General features: G+C 47.4%; 1 protein-coding gene across 4 annotated transcripts in view; it reads right to left on the bottom strand.

Moving 5' to 3' along the window:
- NRP2 (neuropilin 2) overlaps positions 1 to 15,855 on the bottom strand; it is a 120,836-nt gene that overhangs the window by 103,112 nt on the left and 1,869 nt on the right. For all 4 annotated transcript variants that reach the window (XM_090282868.1, XM_090282871.1, XM_090282874.1 and 1 more), the window contains exon 2: positions 1,085 to 1,262. In XM_090282868.1, the coding sequence (XP_090138994.1) occupies positions 1,085 to 1,262 (178 nt within the window). The remainder of the gene's footprint in view (positions 1 to 1,084; positions 1,263 to 15,855) is intronic.

Raw genomic sequence — 15,855 nt, 5'->3', positions numbered from 1 at the left:
GACTATTTATAATCATAAGGGGGCACTGGGCGCCCATCAGAGCTATGGCCGTTATAGGAGCTCATCTGGAGCAGGACATGATCATCTGCACATTATTTCCTGCACAGAGAACTTTCCCTTTTGTTTCAAGAAGAAAACACTGTAAGACGGAGCCCACGAGATGGTACAAAGCACCTTCACATTCTTGACAGGACAATGCTGCCTGCTCCCTCACCGTAACTTAGAGGGCCCTAAGTGTTAACATGGCATTCCTGAAGCACTCACAGATGTCTAAATGTCCATGTGGTGTCTCCTAAGTCACACATTTCCAGTGACAGAACTGATGCTGTGAGACCAGCCGAGTCATCTTGGTGACTAACTTAAGTTCTCTGGGCTTTGGTTTTTCTTATTGGCAAAATGGAGGTCGTCGCGACCCCAATTTCCCAGGGCCACTGTGAGAATTGAATGGATTGATACTTATAAAGCAATTAGAAGAGTGTTTCTTAAATAAATCCAGCTTTGAGACACTAACCTGTGCAGCCCAGATACCAAGAATCAATGAAAATCTTAGATCTACCAGTGGAGACTCCGATTTTTAACTGTCAGGAAAGCAGATGCCGCTTCATAAGGTAACAGCCTGATCCTCCACGGCTGGTTGCAGAGGAAGTCTTCACTTGGGGACTTGGCTATTATTTTATTAAGGAAGCTGGTGGGGTTCCTACATGTGGTAGCAGCAGTGGAAATGGGGAGCTCTCTAAAGGGGAGGCAAATCCCACCGTCAAGAGCTGGTGTTTTTGTAGTCCACTGCCCACTCCGCCCCCACAGGGATTTCCCTCACTGCCAGCTCGTGAAGATATCATGCTATTCTTGACATAATTCACTCAAGAAGACTCTTTCCTCCGTACCAGGGGACCAACTGGGCCTTTACTTCCCCCTGAAGGAGAATGCCATCTTGGGTGAGATCCAGCACTGTTTAGCAGGACCCAGTGTTAGGGGTGTGGCTGTTAGGTGGCAGCGGGGGGGGGGGGGGGGGGGTGTACCCTGGGGGCGGGGGTGAGGTGGAGAGTGTGTCTCATGGATGTGCATTGAGCAGGATGGTGCTTACTTGCAATCATGCTTCTCGATTTCAAAGTGAGGGTTGAAGTTGAGGACAATCTTCTGGTTGGGTTCAGGGGCATAAACAATCCACTCGCAGTTCTGGTGGGACGGGTAGTCCTGGGGGTAACCAGGGGAAGTGATGTAACCGGCATCTTTGGAATTCAAACGTCCTCCACAGGGTGGGTCTGAAAGAGAAGGCAAACAACCCAAAGAATTTCAAATGGATTCCAGCACTTTTACCCCCTCTCCCCGTTTTCTCTTCTCCACACCACTGGCCGTCCAGAACATTAACCTACTTCCTCATTCAGTGGGAGAGATTATCAGCTCCTTGTGCTCCCTACTCCATGACTGAGCACACGTGCACACACACACACACACACACGTGCACACACTCCCCAAATGAAAAGATTCCAGCAAATGGTCATAAATATTCCCAATCATATGCTCTGGGGTTAAAAAAATATAAGAAAGCTGCAAACTTAGCATGCCTCCCTGCTTTTCCCATCTCTCCACCCACCTTGGCCCATCTTCTGCGCTTGTTCAAGCCTCTCATCTCTATCTTTACCTCATAAATCCTTCATGGTCTCCGGTGTGTCCCAGCCCAGCCCGGCCCAGCCCAAGCAGCCAGAAGTAACGGCTCCGGGAACTGACAAGGGCGGTTTTGTGGTGCCGACCCACAGGCAAGCCTGGTAACAATTACATGTGATGCAGAGGAAGCATTTTCAGCTTTGGGCCAGAACAGGCCCTGGAGGGTGATTTCAGCCCTTTTTTTAAAAAAAAAAAGAGAGAAAGAAAGAAAAAGCAAAACCCCCAAACACTTAATTCCACATACACCACAAATTTGATTTATTATTTCATTATACACAGAGTGGAAAATCAGCATTGGAGAATCCATCGACTCTGACCTCAGAGTTTCGACAAAGAGTGCTTTGTGCTGAGTGGATGGCTCTGTTTTTTCCGAGCTTTCTGCCCATTGTCCCTCCTGCCTGGTCACCACCACCAGAGTGTGCTGCTGCTTTGTCCAGCGGGAACCAGCGCTTGGAAAGGCAGCTGGCTGCAGGGGTGCAGCCCCCACCCCACCCCCCCTCTTCCCAATAGTGCCTGAGTGCCTGGCTGGATAAACAGCTTCACGTGTGCCAGGAAGGGAAGGGGCAATCTTCAAAGGCAGAAAAGGTGGGTGATGACATTTGAAGAATCTCATATATTTGGGAGTGCAGTTCTTCAATCCCCAGGAGGGGTTCCTGGGAAACTGGGGGGTTTGCTTAATACCACAGGAGATCAGAGGACAAGAAGACACAAGAGACCTGGAAATATTCAGAAGCCTCTTGGAGACCTTCCTGAGAGTTGCAACCCTCTTACCATCAACCACGATTTAATATCGCCATCTGCATGAGCAGCATGGGCCTGTGAATTATGTATTAGGGCTCAGCAGCCACCTTCCAGGATGGGTCTCTCTCCTGTGCTCACTCTTTGAGGGAAAGGGTCATGCATTTTTTAACTCTACAGGTGCACTTTACTATTCCCCCTGCCTGTTGGCATTACTGTCTTCCAGAACTCTGCTTTCCATTACTAGGCTGACAGGCTTTAAATGCATAAAAGATGGGCACGCTGCACAGTGGTGGTTGGGACACACAAATCCACACACGTAGCCTTTTAGGCATTGCGCCTCCAAGAACTCAAACTGTGCCCTGTTGAACTGCCCAGATCGAATGGATTCAGGTTCCATTTCCTACTGGGTGGAAAACAAAAGCACGCCATTTCCTCTGGCTAGCAGACACATCATCTTCTAATGGCCCTGAGCTCGCCCCAGCCCAGAAGGACAATAAGCCCAGGCCTCCTGCCCAGATGAAGAGGAGGCCAGCAGTGAGGCCTAGTGCCCCAGCCTCCCCTGCAGCCAATCCCTGCAAGCTTTCCGAGTGCTCACTCCACTCACCCGCGCTGGGCACCTAACATCCTTTAGCAAGTCAAATTGTGGCCCTTTGCTCCTGGCTCGGGCATGTCAATGAGGACCAAGAGTGGCCCTTGGAGAAGGCAGACGTGTGGGGACTTAGATCACCAGCTGTCTTACCAAGCCAGCAGGAGAGGAAATTTTCTACTGAACTTTTCTACAGAAAGAAGAACTTCACTCCCTCAGTTCCCCTGCCGCGTCAAGTTTAAGTTTTCAGTAATTGGAGCAGGCACACATGATCAGCAGGAAAGGCAGGAAACTTCCTCCTAGGAAGGTTTCATTTCTGATCCACACCAGGAGTCATCACTTCCCCACTGAAGAAAAAATTCCAGCTCTATATGTCTCATAGCTGACTGTCTGCCTTTTCTGCTGGTAAAGACTTAGTTCACTTAAACCAAAAGGAGCAAGTAACCCATTTCTTTTTCTCTGCCCTTTCTTTATGTGAAGAAGAATCAAGGCACTCATAAAATAGTTGAGAACTCAAGAAAAGATCTGTTTTGCTTGTGTTACCTTTCCAATATCCAAACATTTATAGTTACACTCAGAAACACACACAGATACCACACACATAGGGTACACATACATATTAGAAATTAACACTTTAGTCCCATACACACTTTCACACTCTCTCATAAAATATCACACATCGTTTGCACAAGACACAGATCCACCAAGATAAACACTAGAATTTCCATCTCTGTGTTTCTTGGAGAAAATAAAATTCGTGAAATATATCAGTAAAAATTGTAACGAAAACACACAATCCTTCTATGCCTTCTTTTGATAATCGATGATTTCCAGGTTTGGAGGACCCTCCACTCCTAAAATGTGATTATGCCCCTGAGAGAAATGACCTGGGTTTTCTTCTGAGTAGCTACACCACCCAGTCCTTTGGAGGCCTTCACTGTGTTCCAAAAGGAACAATATCAACGCTCTCTCTCCCTCTCTCTCCATAAGTCCAGCCCACCCAGAAGAAGGTTGAACTCAAGGGCAAAAGCCTTGAGGCCAATATGCATGTACAGAAGGGAGGCTGACCAGGTTGAAGTTTGAGCTACTGAGCCTGTTTGGTGAGTTGACAAGGGACTTCTTTCTCTAATGATTTTGTGAATACCTTTCACCTGGGGCAAATTCATTTCCCAAAGAGAAGCAGGCAAACTCAGACCTGCACTGTCCAGAGAAGTTTCTTCCTACTTCTGAGATGGGCCAGGTCAGGATAAAGACCTCAGAGGCCCGAGGACGAAAGGATTGAAACGGCATCTCTAGACAACAGTACAGTGGTTACCAGAGGGGAAGAGGGTACAGGGGCTCAAGTACATGGTGACAGAAGGAGACTAGACTTTGGGAGGTGAACACATAACGAAATATAAAAATGATGTATTACAAAACTGTACACCTGAAACTTACATTTTTTAACCAATGTTACCCTAATTAATTTAATTTCAAGAAGTAATTGAAATAAAGGGAATATTATGCTCTAAAGTCACAAAGGTCTGATCCCCTGCCCCCATAATGACTACTTAGGTGTTTTTATTTGGTATATAAAATGTTAGATTATTTATTTATTTATTGTTTAGAGAAAGAGGGAGGGAGAAAGAGAAGGAGAGAGACATCGATTGGTTGCCTATTATATGCTGCCCGAACCCCCACCTAAACCTGCAACGTAGGTATGTGCCCTGACTGGGACTCAAACTGGCAACCTTTTGCTTTCCTGGATATAGCCCAACCCACTGAGCCACACCGGTCAGAGCAAAATGTCAGATTATTTCTGACATTTCCCTCCTCCCTGCTCTCCCTCCCCCTTTTCCTCCCTTCCTCCCTCCCCAAGGTGCCCTGCTTTGCTGGTGGCCTGAGGGCCATCTGATACTGCCTTGGGGTAACCAGGCCCTGTGACCCTCCTACAGAATCCGAGGGACAACCCACTGGTTCCTAGTACTATCTGATTTTTAGAAAGTATTGAGGGGAAAATCTTTTTAAAAATCTGGTCTGTCTTTTGAGGAAAGTCATCTGGAGTTGTCTTATAGGAACACTGTATGGCCACAACTTGACAAAAATAGTTGTTAAAAACTGAAGCCTGACTACAGTGGGGACTTTTAAATGATCAGAATCACGACAGCCAGAGACACCAGTTGACACCAGGTAACGACCTGCTGGCATTCCCACAGCAAAAGAACAATCAGATCACCTGGTTTAGCTGAGCTGAAGGAAAAAGTCCTTGGCAAAAACAGGGGACTTTAGGACTGGCTGGATATGAGCGTGGAGAGTCAGGATGTTGTTACAAGTGGGTCTGGGTTAATGGAACCAGGTTACTAGGAAGGGGTGGGTGCTGATATTAGCAAGAAGAGAGATGAAATTCAATGAGTGAATGAAGTAAGTGTGTAATTTTCTAAATTCTTTTAGAAGTGTTTGCTTGTTTTCTCCTTGAACAAAATTCTACCCTGAACCCCAATGTGCAAGGCAGGTAAAAGTGGAGCTCTTCTTATGTGCTTCTGGGACAGAGGGCAGCCAGAACTGGTATAGTGTCCAGGCCTCGAAGCCCCTCCCCTCATCTCTGCTGGGCCTTCTTTGTAAGAACGTCAGGGCTTCCTGGAATAGGTTTTGAAACCCACAGAGCAGATTCCAGGTCCCTTGTTACTTAAAAAATGCCATGGAAAACAGAAAGAGCAGAAGGATTAGAATACATCTATTTCTTACATGGCCCTGGCTGGTTTAGCTCAGTGGATTGAGCGTCGGCCTGCGAGCTAAGTGTCGCTGGTTCGATCTTCCAGTCAGGGTACATCAGAGAAGGAAAACTCTGACTCCAAAAAACCTCCGCTGCCTTGCGGCATACCTCTTCAGGGGAAAGGCTAAGGGAGTAAACCCTGACAGAAAATCCGGAGCCGGAGTCCCTAAGGCGGTTTGACGTTGTAGTCAACACCGGCAACTCCTGCGGCGCACCTGAAGCCAAGCTGTATTGACTCCGTCTTTCCCTTGGATCCTTCAGCTGCGAAGAGAGGGGGGGTCTGCTGCATGGGCAACAGCAGACCCTCCATATCACCCTGCCCAGGCTCTGTAGCTTCAGCGTCATCGCAAGATGTCGATTCAACACGGGAGGAGACAGATACGATGTCACTCCCGAGTCGGACTGCACAGCCATTCTCGGCGGTGCAGATAGACTCTTAAGAAGCTACACCATCGTCTCTCGAGACGGACGGCTGCTGACGATGACGATTTCTTACATACACCTGAGGGCACTTGGTGGCGAGAAGTAGTGGGTCACATTTCCATTAAAATAACATACTTGGTTTACTTTATAATTTATCCTTTATCCACAGTATAATCCCATCCTGTTTCTATTTCCACAGCATTGTTTTCATTTAATTATTAGTAACCAAGGCAAAGAAGATTTCTTCTACTTAAAAAGAAAAGGCTGTCACCTAGCTACTTAGCCATTAAGAAGTACTGCACTGAGTTGCAAGCTGTGTGACCTTAGGCAAGTTAGTATATAACTCTGAGCCTTTGTTTTCTCATCTATAAAATGAGGAGAGTGAGTCTAAAGGTCAATTACAGTTCTAAAATTCAAAGCCTGTATAATGAGGTGGGGGGAAGATCTTATAACCTATTGATGAAGCAAAAAAAATTAAAGGTTCTCTACCCTTCTAGATGGCCAGATAATCTATTCAAGGTTTTACACCTGTTTCATCTGCTTTGGCTAAGCCTAAAACGAAACTCCAGGGTTCTTCAGATGAACATGTCTGTCTTGTATTATGGAAAGTTTAAATGTCACTTTTAATCACATTAGCTCTACTGACGTGAGTTTCTTTTCTTAACTGAGTCTCTGGCTGTATATTTATAAATATTATGGATACACAGTTCTGTGTGTGAGCCTGTCAACAACCGTGATGCATTAAAAGAAAGACCAAAAAGAGTTTCTTAAAATCCCTCACCCCAATCATTCAAGTCCTCTGCTCAGGGTTTTAACTAAATTTTGCTCACTTACCCTGGATAAGCTGCTTTTAAAGAGTTTTTCTCTGTGAGCTGAGGCTGGATTTTGTTTTATTCAAAGCGACTTCAGCCTGTCACAAGACAGTCTCATAAAATCTGTATCTTGGCTTAAGCTGGGAAGAAATGAGCCAATCCATCAGCCCAGGAATGCGGCTGTTTGACCACTTCCTAAGGCAACTGGGAAGGGATGCAATCTATTCAATTTATGGGGCCCGGTGGCAGTGAGTGATGCACTCCCGAAGGCACAGCAAATGGAAACCCTTGTGAACTTCTGCAGTGATAAAGTTCAAAATCTGAATAAAAATATCTCAGGGAGGGCAGAAAGGAGGGGATCTGAGAGCAGAAGAGAAAGCCAGCCCAGGGGTGTGGAAAAAGGAGAACAGAACACGGCGAATCTCCCTCCTCTAGAACACCTCCCATGATTCATCAAAGAGAGACCTGGATATTGGGTCTGGAAATAGGGCTTTGGAAAGTCTCTTCCCCTCAATTTGGATTCTAAAAATGAACCTTGGTTTAATCGTTAGAATGTAAGTTTGATGTGATTACTTCCCTGACCTCGAATCATGCCACCTGTGGTAACCTTGTTATTTGTCATCTTATATCATAAACAAATGCAATTCCAATAGGGCGGCCAATATAATATCATTAGTTTATATTTATGTCCACTCTTTTCAGCCTTCATTGCAAATGCAATTTTGATGCCATTGATGAGAGATCTGGGATTACAATTCCTGACCATTTCAACAGACATTTGGGGAAGGAAATAGAAGAAGAATAATTTTGAGGTCTCTCCAAAAACCAAAGGAGGAAAAAATTTGTAATATTTTTTTTCATTTATTTTGATTAACAGAAGGCTTATGTTGAAACATCAATGGCTCCCCATTTGCTAGTAAATGAAATCTAAACCCCTTGGCCTAGCAATTTGGGCCTTGCATTTAGCCCAAGCTACTATTTCCAACCTCATTTGCAATTATTTCCCCCATACATTCTACACTGCAGCTTCGAGTGTTACCTCAGACAAGCCCAGTGCCCCGTTCTCTGCTCCCACTTACCCTTCCCTGCTCTAAATCCTATCTCTTCTCTCATTCCAGGCTCAGATGCTACCTCCGCCCTCCCTGACCACCCATACCAAGGGCGCCCCTCCCCTTTCCCTGTCTCCACCCTGGGAGACTGAAGCTTCAGAATATCCTAAGGCAGCATTTTTTAACCCTTTTCACATAAACTAATTACTAAAATTGTGCAGCACACGCAAAAATATTGCTGATCTGACAAAAAAAATAGGTATAATTTTAATTCATTCACACTGGATGCTTATTGTTGTGTTGGCTGTTGTCATCTTTTTTAAAATTTGAAAATCGAAGGGAAAAGAGGCCAGTGTCCCTGACTAAAAAGTCAGGTACGGCATAGTAAAAAAAACTTTGTGGCACACTGGTTGAAAGTCACTGTTCTAAGTGGTGCGAGAGCCTGGGACAGCCTTATCTGTCCTGCTGGACCACCATAACTGGAGGGAACGGCTCCCTCTGATTCATCTTTGGTGAACCTCATAGGATCAAACCCAGAGTCTTTCCCAAGAATCAATCTCAATGAGATTTGATGAGGTAATAAATTACTAATTGCCTAAAGTAACACCAAAAGTATCAGTAGGTATCACAAATTCTAAGATAGCCTTATCACAAATTGTTCTGCTTCTCCAGCTACAACTCTTTCTTCCCAGCCCATAGCTGCTATTAAATGGGAATTTTCTTTAGTGATAAACTGAGTGTTTAAATAATTTGCTTGGGACAACAATACCTAGTCATAAGTCAAGGTAGACTTAGTGTAAACTATGTCTTTGAAGAGACCTTAACTTCAGATAATAATGATGAAGTTCAAATGACACTTACATTTTAATAATGGTAAAAATAATTTGTCAGAGGGTTTTCTTGCCCCCTCATTCCAGCTCCCCACCATCCCTCCCAAAGGCAAGTTCCAGGTATTTGTTATGAGCAGCACCAGGAAATGCAAACTATTACTTCATCACTAAACTTGTGCTAGTGAGGGACTGATTGTCTCTTGCTGGGTTTTAGTTCATTTCTCTCTGCCCATCCCCTAACCCTAGCCCCCAAAATGCCTTTTGGGCACATCTGTTTCATTTTTCCCTGTTATCAAAACAATTATTATTACCACTCAGTCCAGTAATTTGCAATTCCCTTTATCTTTTTCACTGAAAGACTGGCCAGAGCCCTGGTTATCACGGGATCTTTGGAGGCAGGAGCAGGGTCGCACTGGGTGTGTGCATTAAGCTGGCCAGCAGCCCCAGCCACTGCACACTACAGGGAGGGCTCTCCTTTTGTTAGTCCCAGGCCCCCTCCCTTTTTTCTGGATTAGATCATGACTCTTTTATGAAGACCCAGAGGGAAATGGGATTATTAAGAGTCTTGCTGGGTAAAAGCTATTTTGTCTTTATGATGACTTTTTTGAGTTCAGCTGCTGAGGAGCCTTAATGCCAGAGTAGAAGTTATTACACATTCGGGATGGGGGGTGGGGGGCACCTTCAACACTGTGATCCCTGCTGAGCACACTTTCCTGATGAAGGATAGAATATAAGAAAAGGAAAAAAGGGAGAGAGGTTTAAAATAATCAGCTCAAACACAAAGTGGAAGAACAAGAAGAGAAAAAAAAAAACAAAAAACAAAGAGAAGAAGTAGATCTAAGGTGAGAACCCAGGAGAAAACAGCCATCTCTGGAGGACAGAGTGCCGAGATAATCCGAAGCTTATAAAACACAGGCAAAGGTTTAGTGGGGTAAGAGCTGAGAAGGAATAATTATTTACTTATTAAAAAAACTCATAAAAATAACATAAACTTACCACAATGGTTATGGTGTGTTTTCTGTAATACCCCACTGAAGCTGTTTTCTTTTTTCAAGATTTTATTTATTTATTTTGAGAGAAAGGGAAGGGAGGGATAGAAACATCGATGTGAGAAACATCAATCAGTTGCTCCTAGTACGTGACCCAACCAGAGACCAAACCGGCAACTAGGTGTGTGCCCTGACAGGGAATCGAACCTGCAACCTTTTGCTTTGTGGAATGACGCCCAACCCACTGAGCCACACCAGTCAGGGCTGAAGCTGTTTTAAAGAAGCAATGACTTCAGAACAGGCAGATAATGATACCTATGATGCAGGCTTTATTGTTATCCACCACATTTTACAGACCAGGAAACTAAGGCACAGAGAAATTAAGTATTCCGGATCACAGAACTGGCAAGTGGCTGGGCTGGATTTTAAACCCAGGCGGTCTGTCTCCAGTGCTTCAGAAGCTGGAAATCCCAATGGAGGTCTCCCCAAAACTTCCATGTGACAAACTTCTTTAGTGGCATTTAGGGAAAGACAAATGTTTTGCCTGTTTGAAACTCCCTTTTCTCTTCCTGTGCCAGTGATCTTTCTGTGTGGACAATGGGAGATGTGTTCAAGGCTGGGTGTGAGAGGGCTGGAAACACTTAACACCTTCTCCGTTCTCTGCTCCCCCAGGCACCCTGCTCCTTGTCCTCCTGGCCCTTCCCTGTGTACTGGAAACTAGGGTGTGTGTTGTGAGAGTGTGGGGGGTAGAACGGACGCTCAGGCCTGAAACTATGTGTCACAACATGGGAGGGTTTTTTGCTGGCAACTCCCCCTTTTCTCCTTTCTTGTCAACCCTACTCTTCATCTATGCCAAATACCACGTTGTTATTGTTCTACTGGATAAGAGCAGCATTTTCAGAAATGGGGGATTTATTTTTATAGCACAGCTGGTCTGCCAAAGGTCACATAATTTGGCAACGTTCCCAGTGGTTAAAAATTAATTTCTCCTTATTAATACAACCAAGGTCCCATAGGATCAGAGCTCAGCCTTATCTAAACTTGACAGTTTCCTAAACCTTTAGAAGATGCTTTCTCCTAGAGGGCCAGCCACACTACAAGACCACTGTGTGCAGGAATTCAGCCCCACTGAATCCTGAATCCTGTTATGTAAGGAAACCATTAAGGCCCTCGGCCATTTCTCATCAAGGCAGATCAAGCTTTGAAGAATGCTATAGGCTCTCCAGCACAAACTTCTACAGTATCTTCCAAGAATGAGTTAATTTTTTTTTAAGTGAGTTCCTCACCTGGAAGGAACAGTACAAGGACTAACTTCTGGGGGTCAAACACATGTCTGCCACTCATGGAGGGTGCCTCAAAGACCATCCAGTGGCAAATGATGGTCAGATGATATAATAACCAAATATGTTAATGATATTACAAACTACTTCTCAGATGACACATTCCAAGTCCTTTCTTGGCAGTATAAGAAATTAAAATGGTATTATGCTTCTGTTCTATCCTTCAAGAATGGGAAATCACATCTTTTATTTCCTAAAGTCTTTCCAAACTGGACTTCTGGCGACTATATTCTGAAAACTCTTTACCAATGAACCGATCTCTGAATTCTGTTAACTCAGAATTGTCCCACACTTGGATTACCCAAAGTTAGCCATTCTCTTGACTGCTTTAATGAGCAGCTGAAGAAAAACACCAGGCAGGTTACCCGGAATCATCTAGTCCGTGGTGCGACCCCCCTGCCCCAACCAGGCCCAACTGTTATCTGCATTCATGCCTCTCAATTCAATGCATATGAACTGGCATTTGGGCTCCCAGCTTCTTCTATACCATGAAGATAGAAACTAACCTTTCATTTTCCCAGTGTGGACTTTACATTCAATAGCAGGGGTTGAAAGCCATTTGGTAGACAGCAGGAGTCCTGTCTGGATAGCCTGGGGTTCCAGTCACTTCCAACCTTTCCTTTTGCTAGCTGGGTGCTCCATCGCTTAATCTGAGGGCGCCACAGAATGACAAAAAACCAAACTGCGGGGCTGCCTGGGCATTCACAATTCTACCAGGCACATCTTGGACAAGAAGGGGCTTGCCCTGAAGCCCGCCCTCGTGGGAGCGCTCTTCTTCCCACTGTTTCGAACTGTGCACTCTGTTGGCAACAGGCAACAGTTTTACTACCTCTAGTGGCAGTTTATGGGGTAAAGTTTACTGGGCACCTATGGGACCAATCCCCAGAGCCTAGAACAGGCTGCCTGTGCAGAACCTAGGAGTTTATATAGTCATGTTGCAAATTATTATGCCTGCTCATAATGATCCCGCATTTGGGGGAGGGGGAACAGGCTAAAAAAGAAACCCTCTTCCAACCCTAATCTGGCACCTAAACCAACATTGTTTCTCTTTCAGGAGTTGTTTGAACTCAGACCTGTCTCCCACAGCCAATTTACACCTCTTATCTGATCATTTCAGACGAGAGGTTGAATTGACCGTGTCTGTCCGTGTCCATGGCAATGTTGTTAAAACCCAAGCACCATCAAAGCTCTCTTGGTGAGGAGGGGTATGTGGGGTAGCTAATGGGGGTCTGAGTTCTTTTGGCTCCAGGCAGTATGGACATTGGGGCTGGGAGTTGCCACTATCTGAAGAAACCCATTGTCAGGGCCTGAATGATTTCCTGAGCATAACCCAGTCCCCCGCAGACCATGATTAACTCCAGCAAAGGGGGAGTTTCATGGCCAGGCGCTGACAGGGAATGGCTAGCGCCAGGGGGCTCTCCTCTCTGAAACTGAAAGGAAGGAAGGGAGGCGGCAAGCAGTGAACACACTCCAATAAACCAGAGTGTGCATTCCCCCCTCTTCCAGATAAATTCAGGCAGAGCTGCAGAAGCAGCAACACAGACGAGCCGGATTGTCATGAGCGTATGTTCCTGACAGTTTTTCCTTTAAGTCAGATGGACAACTGCTCAGCTAGCTGCTTGCCTAGCAGCTCGGCACCAAGGAATAGACAAGAGTCACACATAGTAACTATGCTATTCGCTCCGCGTTTATTGAATGCAGGTTCACTCAAAGTAGAACATCAACATGCATTAATATCCTACTTGGATCAGTGTGGTGTGGAGCAGCACTGTGGTGTGTGGAGCTCAGCTGTCTTAGCAGTGGTATGGAGCCTGCCTCCGTTATACCTTGACAGTAATGTACTTCACCCTTCTGGTTCTTTTTTTTTTTTTAAGATTTCATGTAGTTATTTTTAAAGAGAGGGGAGAGAGGGCAAAAGAGAGGGAGAGAAACATCAATGCGTGGTTGTCTCTCATGTGCCCCCAACCTGGGACCTGATGTGTAACCCAGGCATGTGCCCTGACTGGGAATGGAACTAGCAACCTTTTGGTTTGGGGGCCAGTGCTCAATCCACTGAGTCATACCAGCCAGAGTCCTTCTGGGTCTTTTGATAGTGTCTTGGCACCCCTGATGGCAAGTGGGGCAATGCCCCTAGGATACTATCTATGGGTGGTCCTGCTCTTCAGACACGGCTGCTCTGATCACATGTGCAGATATCTTAGGTGTGTCTTCTTGCCAGATGTGTCTGCTCTGACTTAGGCAGTTTCCCTCTTGAACCCAAGTGTCATGGATGACTGGTAGCCATCTGGGTTGACATGAGTGACTCCACTTTGTTTTATATATTATACTTCACGCTGTCTTGATTGGACGAATGTCATTTTATTGGTCCTGCTCTCCACAGGGATGGATCCTCTAAGCTTGGCCCAGAAAGTTGATTCCCCCTCCCACACTCCCTTGATTCCCAGGGGGTCCATCGTTTTTTTTTTTTTTCCACCACCAACGACCAGCCCTAGGGTCTTAGCTCTGCGCCTTGTTGCAGCCGCCAGCCCCCACTCTAGGCCCCCAGCAGACTGGAGCCCCGACCTGAAGGGAGAAACGGCGGTTCAGGCAGCCCCAGGCTAAAGATAGGGGCAGCCATTTAATCACAGCCTGCCTCGCCTCCATTAAATTGGGTTGATATTAAAAAGAAATCAATCAGTAAAATGAAGCATTGGCCGTGAATATTTCTTTTTCTCACGTGGAAAAGCAAAAAGCAAGACGGCAGGGGGACGGGAGGCGGGGTGGCGAAGAGGAGGCTCGCCAGCGACTGCAGAGGTTTCTTCCAAGCAGGGAACTGCAGCCGCGACTCAACTTTCTGGCAAAGGGCAGCGTCGAGGAAAAGCCGCAGGCTTCTCCCTGGTGGTGTCCTTAGTCAGAAGGATAAGGGGGGGGTGGTGTCGGGGGGGCAAGGCTGGAGGAGTTAGAGTCTGCCAATTTTGCCCAGCTGGGTTTTGCTTTCATTGGGAATATTTTTGCCTAATAGAATGTTTATGGATCGCTGGGCTCTGTTTCTGCTGCGTAGCCCAAACAAATCGATGCGGCGTTAGAGACGGCACTGGGGATTGGGGTGGGCTGGGGGCCACTACGTCCTCACCACCACGTGGATGCCAGTGCCGCGTGCTCTTCACCTGTTTCAGCGCACCGGCGGGCGCTTGGCGCGCTGCGCTACTAGAGGCGGTGCAATTTGCGCGCATTCCCGCGGCTCCAGCTGGCTCTTTTCAGTCTCTCCGCCCTGGGTTCGGAAATGCCATCCCGGCTTCCCGCCGCCCAGCTCAGCCAGCGCTCAGATCCCCAGCTTCTCCGGCCCCGGGCCTCAGCCCTTCAAAGCCGGCCCTCCAGGGGTGGAGGGAGGGGTGATGCAGTGCAGAATGGAACGCGGGAAGGCGGAGGGGGAGCGCCGGACAAGATCTGACGAGCGGCCCCGGGTCCCCGAGCACGGGCTGGAGGGAGGCAGAACGGCTGCGGTGCTGCGATCTGGCTTGGCAGCGTGACAAGGAGTGAGGGAACCTGGTGCGCGCTGCCCGCTAGTCCCAGAGGCCGCACGCCACCAGGTTATTTGCTCAAATGCTCCCCGCTTTCACCTTTTACCCTCTTTTGCCTGACTCCTCAGAAAGGGTTCCCGCCGTCTCCGCCGCTGGCTGGGCCCGGCCCCCTCCCAGCCGGCGCGCACCGGGTGAGTCAGAGGTCTAGCTGGGCCTCGCCCTCTGCCACCCGCCGCCAGCTGCCTGGGTGCCAGTGGACTGCTCCGACAGAAAGCCCAAGCAGCCCGGAGCACTGGGATTGCCTTTTCGGGGGGCTGGAGAATATCTGTCCATGGGCGTGTCCCAGCTCCGCGATCCACCAAAAGGGTGACTTGCCCCGAGCTCAGCGTCTCTGGGCTTCTCTAGAAGTGACGTAGCGGGGTTGCGGGGTGGGAGTTGAGTGGGGGGCTCTGCAGAGAGCGCGTGAGGCAGGTGGCGGCGGAGCGGGAGTAGGACCCATCCGGTGTCGCGAGCACACACGTACACACTCCACACAGCGCTCGGGGACAGATGTGGGAACATCTGGGGTAGAAAATGGCCCCCGAGTCTTCGCGACCCCCCACCACCCCCGGCTCTGCACAACACACGGAAACTGAAGTTGTGTGTGCATGTGTGTGAGTGTGTGTGCGTTTGCCGGTGTGTGCGCCAGTGTCTGCACACTCCTGCACCGGGGCCTACCAGAGACTGTGCCTGAATACATAATCTACCTTGGGCATCCTCATCGCGCATTCGCGTGCGAGTGCGCGCGCGCACACACACACACACACACACACAGAGCGAATCACACAAACATACATAATTTATGCAGCCTTAAGGTCTGTGGGAGGTAATTTCATTTCACTTCAAACTGGGAACTTGGCATTAAGGCAAGAGGGAATGGGGAGGCACAGGTAATCTCCCCAAGTGAAGACCAGTTATGGCAGAGAAGGCACAGCAAACATGTGGATTTGGATAGCAAGGGCAATCCTGAATTTTCTTCCCCCTCCGATAAACAGCCGAGCTTAAAGTGGGGTGTGTGGTGTCTTAGGAGGTGAGAACCAGAGAACCAGGCACAAAGCTGGCTGCCTCCGGACCCACTAGCTGTTGTGATGGGGGGAGGTGCCCGAGAGGCTGCAAAGGGTTAGCCCCT

Source organism: Furipterus horrens, unplaced genomic scaffold (genome assembly GCF_987537825.1).
Source record: "Furipterus horrens unplaced genomic scaffold, mFurHor1.1.pri manual_scaffold_1, whole genome shotgun sequence".
NCBI classification, from domain to species: Eukaryota; Metazoa; Chordata; class Mammalia; order Chiroptera; family Furipteridae; genus Furipterus; species Furipterus horrens.
This window is presented reverse-complemented; position numbering and strand designations above follow the sequence as displayed.